Source organism: Trichechus manatus, unplaced genomic scaffold (genome assembly GCF_000243295.1).
Source record: "Trichechus manatus latirostris isolate Lorelei unplaced genomic scaffold, TriManLat1.0 scaffold00024, whole genome shotgun sequence".
Taxonomy (NCBI): Eukaryota; Metazoa; Chordata; class Mammalia; order Sirenia; family Trichechidae; genus Trichechus; species Trichechus manatus.
Window position 1 is genome coordinate 744953 of NW_004443960.1, and position 7440 is coordinate 752392.

General features: G+C 63.0%; 1 protein-coding gene across 1 annotated transcript in view; it reads left to right on the plus strand.

Moving 5' to 3' along the window:
• The window catches only part of SOX8 (SRY-box transcription factor 8), a 3736-nt gene extending 214 nt beyond the window's left edge, over positions 1-3522 (plus strand). The window contains exons 1-3 of the mRNA XM_023728342.1: positions 1-268; positions 1643-1875; positions 2771-3522. The exon at positions 1-268 is cut by the window's left edge and continues 214 nt beyond it. Coding sequence (XP_023584110.1) covers positions 1-268; positions 1643-1875; positions 2771-3522 — 1253 coding nt within the window. The remainder of the gene's footprint in view (positions 269-1642; positions 1876-2770) is intronic.
• The last annotated feature ends 3918 nt before the right edge of the window (positions 3523-7440 follow it).

Consider the following 7440-nt stretch of genomic DNA (forward strand, 5'->3'; position numbering starts at 1 on the left):
GGGGCGACGCAGGCGAGGCTGCGGCGGACGAGCGCTTCCCAGCCTGCATCCGCGACGCCGTGTCGCAGGTGCTCAAGGGCTACGACTGGAGCCTGGTGCCCATGCCGGTGCGCGGCGGCGGCGGCGGCGCGCTCAAAGCCAAGCCGCACGTGAAGCGGCCCATGAACGCCTTCATGGTGTGGGCGCAGGCGGCGCGCCGCAAACTGGCCGACCAGTACCCGCATCTGCACAACGCCGAGCTCAGCAAGACGCTGGGCAAGCTGTGGCGGTGAGCCGGCCGGGCGAGGGGCGCGGGCCGGGCGTGGGAGGACAGCGGCGAGGCTCCCGGGCGGGTCCGAGAGGAAAAACACCCCCTGGCGAGCCGACCGGCGCGGGGTGCCGGGTTCTGGGCTGGCCGAGGACAGGAGGAGGGTATGCCCCCAGGGCACTCGGAGCCCGGAGTCCCCTACCCGGGGGGAGCTGCTGCCACGCGGAGTGCGGACCCAGGAGCGCGAGCTGCGAGGCCCGTTCCTCCCCGAGGAAAGGTCTGGAAGCAAGGCCCAGCGCAGTGGGAAGCTGCCCTTTGGAGGTCTCCCTTTCTTTGGGAAGGCTCTGCTCCCGGGCTCCCCGGCTCCCCCGGAAGGCAGGCAGTGGCCCCCCGGCAGGCCCTGTTCCACAGCTCTCCTCCTCCTCTGCTTCCACCGCGCCCCTTGGGAAGGAAGGGGTGAGGTGAAGGGCTCCCGGGGAGGCCGACTGGGTGCACTTTGGCGTGGTGGGGCCGTTGTTTTGTTCTGTTCTTGGAAGCCGAAAGTAGGACATCAGCGGTGGCAGCTCACAGCGCCCACCGCTGCCAGACACCCTCTGCCTGGGTTTGAGATGGATCTCTGGGATTGGGGTGCTGATTCCCTGACTCCTGCTCCTGGCTTCTGCACCAGAGCTCGGAGCTCAGGGGTCTCCAAGAGCACATGTGTCTCCTTCCTGCCTTCTGCTTGGGTCTGGGGCACAGCCGCCCGTGGACCGGATGGTGGGTTGTGGCCCTGGGCAGCTCCCGCACTCCCCGCAATGCCCTGTCCTGCAGGCAGTTAGAGGCCGGCTTCTGGAAGGGTCTGAGGGGCCAGTGTGTGTCTGAGCCTCGGCGAGGGGCATGGGCTTTTGCAACTGTTCCTGCAAGTCTGGGAATGGCTTCAGCTGCCCGCCCAAGTCCCAGCACCATTCCGGGATGTTTCGCTTTTGTCCCGGTGTAATTCTCAGTTGGATCTGGCCCCGTCCTCCGTAAAAAAACCCCAAAGGGAAGGACATACACACCCTCGGAGAGGGAAGTAAAAGGAGGAAGGTGGGGAGGGAGATGTACGGGTCTGGCTCCGGCTGCTTGTCTGCCTGTAACACTCCTACAGACCGGGCCAGTGTGGTCTGGAGCTCGAGCTGCCCATCCTCACGCTGGGGGAGCGCTGGGCACTGGTGCAGGGATGAGGAACTCAGTGGTTCCTGGTTTGGGGTTGGCCTGGGTCACTCCGAGCATCTCCGCAATGGTCCTGGTATCTGCTGCCAGCTGTGCCGCAGGCCAGTGCTCAGAGCGGCATGGGTGCTGGTGTTGGGACACTGTGGGGCGTGGGGCACCAGAGCCGGGCACACCCCGACTCTGACACATCGCATGGCCCCGCAGCCTGCTGAGCGAGACTGAGAAGCGCCCCTTTGTGGAGGAGGCTGAGCGGCTGCGCGTGCAGCACAAGAAGGACCACCCGGACTACAAGTACCAGCCGCGCCGGAGGAAGAGCGTGAAGGCCAGCCAGGGCGACTCGGACTCGGGCGCCGAGCTGGGCCACCACCCGGGCGGCAGCACCATGTACAAGGCCGACGCGGGCCTCGGCGACACACACCACCATGGCGACCACGCAGGTGGGTTCAAGGGCACCCACGCGGGGAGGTGGGGTGGCGGGCACTGTGATTGTGACTGTGCTGATTGATAGGGTGGGTGGAGAGCAGGGATCACTTGAGCGTAGGTGCTCTTCTCCAGGCACCCAGAAAAAGTCCGCCGAGTGCCTGCTCACATGTTTCTCATACCCGGGGGGCTGTGTAGCCCCCTCTAAGTGCTGACGGCCTGGTAGCTCTGCTTGGGTCCTGTGCCCTGAGACGTGGGGAGTCTCTGAGTGAGTCCTGCCCACAGTGGTTCTTTCCCCTCTGCCTGTGCGGATTCTGTGGGGCGCTCACTGTGCTGACTCCAGGACCCAGCAGCCTCACCCTCACATCATCTCCACTTGCAAGGAAAAAAAAAAAAAAAAAAAAGCCGCCCACATGGTGCCAACAGTCCGAGATTCAGAATCAGGCTGACTGGGTGGTGTCCCGGCCACCAGAGTGGCCAGGGGCAAGTTGGTGACATCCTGCAAGCCTCAGTGTGCTGTGCTGGGCCACGGGGAGAAGAATTTTGTGTGCATAAACTGTCGTGCACACAGGGCTCCGTGTTCCCGAAGCACGCCCCAGTGCCAGCTTTGGCCGGCCGGGACTGCCGTCTCCTCGCCCCACACCCCCGTCTCCACGTTGAGGCCCCATTAGCCTCAAGCCTTCCTGGAGAACGGTGCTGCGTGGATCTTCTCGGGCAAGGACTGAGGGAGGTCTGGCTTGGCTGGAATTTCTGCAAAATGTAAAGGAACAAAAAGCCGTTGATCCCTACCTGCCGCGGTTAGCTTGGCCGTTGGTTGCCTCTCGCTCCGACGCCGCCAGCCCGCCAGCCTGGCCGGCCCCCCCCAACCCCCCACAGAAGGGTCATTCATTCCTGGACGTGCTTTCTCCCCAGGGCAGACCCACGGGCCACCCACCCCGCCCACCACCCCCAAGACAGACCTGCACCACCCAGGCGGGGGCGGCGGCAAGCAGGAACTCAAGCTGGAGGGCCGCCGCCTGGTGGACAGCGGCCGCCAGAACATCGACTTCAGCAACGTGGACATCTCGGAGCTGAGCAGCGAGGTCATCGGCAACATGGACACCTTTGACGTCCACGAGTTTGACCAGTACCTGCCCCTCAACGGCCACTCGGCCATCACCGCCGAGCCGAGCCAGGTGGCCGCTGGCTCCTACGGGGGCGCCTCCTACTCCCACGCAGGGGCGGCCAGCGTGGGGGCGTCTCCGGTGTGGGCCCACAAGGGGGCCTCGTCAGCCTCAGCGTCGCCCACCGAGGCAGGCCCCCCGCGGCCCCACATCAAGACGGAGCAGCTGAGCCCCAGCCACTACAGTGATCAGTCACACGGCAGCTCGCCCAGCCGAGCCGACTACGGCTCCTACAGCGCACAGGCCTGCGTCACCACGGCTGCGCCCTCCGTGTCCGCCAGCTCCTTCGGCGGCTCGCAGTGCGATTACACCGACCTGCAGGCCTCCAGCTACTACGGCCCGTACCCCGGCTACCCGTCCAGCCTGTACCAGTACCCCTACTTCCATTCGTCCCGTCGGCCCTATGCCTCGCCCCTGCTCAACGGCCTGTCCATGCCGGCCGCCCACAGCCCCACCAGTAACTGGGAGCAGCCCGTGTACACCACGCTGACCCGGCCCTGAGGCGCCCCCCCGCCGGCTGCGGGGAGGAGAGACCTGGCGATGGAGGGGGACGCTTTCTCGGCAAAGAAAAACAGTCCTGGAGATCTTCCGGAAGATACGTGCTCACGAGGGTGGGAGAAGCAGCCGCTGGCGTCTGCAGGGAAACCACGTTTCGTCACGGGTGTCCCTCTGCTTCCAAACCTCCAGACTCTCGCCGAGACAGCTCTTTCTTCCTTCTTCCTCTCTCCCCGCGGCGACGGGCTGGTGACTCCGTGATGAAGGCCGGCCACCTGGTCACTGTTCCGAGAGGAGCCCAGACACCAGCGTATTGGCTCTGCATCTCGGTTGGTGCGGGATAGCCGCCAGCACAGAGAACACAGGTGCCGGGCCGGCTGCGTTTGGAGGTCCGGAGGCTGTCTGGACGGGCGGACGATGTTGCTGTGGCGACGGCCTATCACCTGGGATTCACCACGCGAGCATCTCTTGGGACCAACCCGCCTGTGTGCCAAGGCGTTTTGTGTAGTCAGAGCTCTTCCACGCGAGGTTTGGCTGTGACTAACACTCCTTTTTTATTTTGGAGGCTTAAAAGTGTTTGGTTCATTTTGAACGCTGTTAAAAATGTATTTATGTTCTGTATTATTTTATCTTTAGTTAATGAAGTCATTTGTGCAAAGAGTAGATTTCTAAGACAGAATGGAAGTTGGGGAAGCTTAGCAAAGGGGAGGGGTTGGCGCTCTTGTCCCAGGCAGGTGGAGGCTGTGGGGAGGCCTGGGCTGCTCCCGCCTCGAGGTCGGGGCCAGAAACCAAGGGACGGGAAGGGGTTTGCCTTGTGTCTGTGATCAGGCTGCGGCCCCTCTGCACCCAGGGCTATGTCAGAGTGGGGAAGTTAGGGGCGTTACCAAACCTCGTCCCTGCTCACACCCGTGCCGAGTGGTACAAGACTGGAATTTTCTGGGAAGGGTGGCTGGAGAAATAGGATCATTTGGCTCTTAGGAACCAGGCGTCACCTGCCAAGCTGTGAAACTGAAACATTCTCCACTGAACGTTTTTCGCTTCTTAGTTTTCGACGAATAACACCTGGTTTACCTGCACTGCTTCCACCCTATGCTACTTCCTGGACACCTGTGCCTTGAAAACTTCGTAAACTGAAGTACATCGGAGAGGTTGCTTCTTTATACTTTTTCTACTCTTTCCTACCTTTTTCTAAAAAACTTTTTTTGTTGTTGTTTTTGCATATTGCTTTCCTGGGGGGCGGGGAGCTGCAGCAGACTCGTTTTTATGCAATCTATTTTTCTGTGAGTTTGGGACACTTTGGCTATCACTTACCTGCTGTGTCTCGCTACTTCCTGATCAAGCAACGCTAACTTTTGTACAGATCGATTTGATAAAATTAAAAAAAAAGCTTTTTATCTACGTGGGGTGTGTTTTGTGCATTGCTCTCCCCCCACCTGGGGATGAGTGGCCGTGGGGTCCCTTGTGGAAGGAATTAGGTGGTGGTTGCCCTGCCAAGGTTTTCTCACGGCTTCCCAATTTAACCCTGAACTCCCCCGAGTCGAAGAAAGGCTTGTCTAAATTCTCAGGAGGACGTGGTCATCAGCGTGCCTGGGCCCCCCACCCCGGTCCCCACCGAGAGTGGGGGCAGCTTCCTGGCCCCAGGGAGGGTGGCGAGACTTCCCACCCTCCTCTCAGCCGACGTAACCGCCTTTCACTGATTCCTGTCTCAGATGCTCTGGGAAGCGGGGCGATGCGTCTTCCTTCTTGGGGGGGCCTCTTCGATAGCAAAGCAGGTCCAGATGGAGCAGACCCAGGCCGGGCTTCCTCCCAAGCAGGCCCTGGAGCCGATTTCTGGGTGGCGGTGCCGTGCGGGGAGCTGGCGGCATTTTCGGGCCCTGGCATGCAGCCAGCTGGGAGCTGCTTGAAAGCCCCGCAGGAACCCGGCAGAATTGTCTGCTTGGCAGAAGCGTTTCTAGGGAGAAAACGGTTGTGGGGAGGCACAGCCTTGTCCCCTGCCAGGCTGCGGGGGTGCACGCGGGGGGCTTCCCGAATGGGGAGCTGGCCCTCTCCAGTCTGTGAGGATTTGGCCTCCCCGGCCCCCTCAGTCAGGGATGGGGAGAGTTGCACTTCCTTGGGCGTCTGAACGCGCAGGGCAGTGGTGTCTGCGGTCTAGCGTGGTGGCCTGGTGGAGGGGCTCCCTCCCTGCGACCCCTCACCTGCAGGCGCCCAAGTGGCTGCCCTCCAGGCCCTGCCCCTTCACCCTTGGGGAGTCAGGTCCAGGCTGCCAGGGGCAGTGTTTGGGAAGAGCCTCCCTGATTTACCAGCATCTGTGAGGCGGGGCTGTGCCTGGCCTGACTGGGCGGGAGCCTGGGGGTAGGGCTGCCGAAAGCTGGGCAAGGGCCGCCCACCGCCCCCGTGGAGCCGCCCAGCCTGTCCCACACCCAGCCAAGGGCTGGCCTGGCCCATATGGCCCTCAGCATTGAACCCTTGGTGCTTGGCTGGCCAAGGCCAGTTCGGCTGCCCCTCTGCAGCGCCGAGTTTGCCTCGGCCTTGCCAGGTTGCCAAGGACCCACAGGCCCTGCCAGGCTGGCTGCGTTTGGGCGGGCTCCGAGGGTTAACTCCTGGAGGTCCAGGCTCCTGCTGCCGCTCACAGGACGGCCTCCCCCCTGCCCTCGTGGGAGCCTCCCAAGGCCCTGACCCGGCCTATCCTCCGTGGGTCTTCCCATATTTAAGCTTCGGGAAACTTTGGGAGGGGGCATGGGCAGCCCCCCGCAAGTCCCCACCCTGGCTGGGCTGAGGGGCACCAAGAGGCCTTCTCCTCACCTCTCCCGCCCCTGCCCCCTCTACCCAGGCTCCGCCCCCCCACCCCGCCCCTGCCCCTCATGAAAGAGCCCATCCCATCCTTTCTTGTGACTGCCAGGCATCCCTCAACCCCAGACAACCTCCAGGAGAAAACAGGCTCAGCCTCCTGGGCCAGCCCCCGACTCCTGTGAGAGGAGAGGTTTGGTCCCACCCCCCTCCACAGCCTTTCCAGACCAACCCCTGAGGGCCACTGGCCTGTCCCCCGGCAGGGTTCAGGAGACGGGGGCCCAGTTGGGGGCGGCCGAGGGTCGAACTGGCAGGCCAAGACGGGGTGGACACTGATGACCCATGTCAGTGCCTGGGCCTGCCGCCCAGCCTCTGGCTGGTGAGTGCCAAGGGCAGTGTCCAGTGCCTGGGACCTTGGGCCTTGCCCAGGCAGCACCCCTGTCCCTCCCTGCTGACCATCAGGAGGAGCCGGGGGGGACGGGTTCCCAGCAGCACCTTTTCCCGGCCAGCCCCTTCCTAGCCTCCTCTACCCTGGCCACGGGGTTGGCCACCGGGCACCCCATGTGGGAACAGAGAAGACCCTCCACTTCCCAGAGGAGCACTCTATCTTGGGGATGGAGCCTGTCCCTGTTCATAGCAAAGAGAACATGACAAGCAGCCAGTTTCAGCAGGGGCCCTGGCCGAGCTGAAGCATGGGGCTGGGCGGGGAAGGGACCTATAGCCAGAGGGCCCTCTGTCCACCCTCTCTCCCCCTTGGAGTTAACTCTGGCATCGAGGCTGAGCCCATGGCCGGGCCTTGGGGGCCTGGGGTCCTCAGGTGACACCTGGGGTGGGGGGCCGGGGGACCCCCTCGGGGCAGCTCTGGTCCTGCCCCGGATCGTGGCTAGTTTTGCAGGAGAAAAAGCTTCCAGTGAACAGGGTTATTCCCAAGACCCTCCTGGGCCCTGCCTCGCCCCACGTCCGCGAGCGCTCACCTAAGCTTCTCAAGGTCTGGTTCTCCCCAAGAGCAGCGTCCCATCATCCCATCCCAGGAACAGACTGGGGGGTGCTCCTCATTTTCATTTCCTCCCCAGAACAGGGCACTGCCTCTGATCTCCCCCGAGCAAATGCCCTGTTCAGACAGAAAGGGGAAACCGC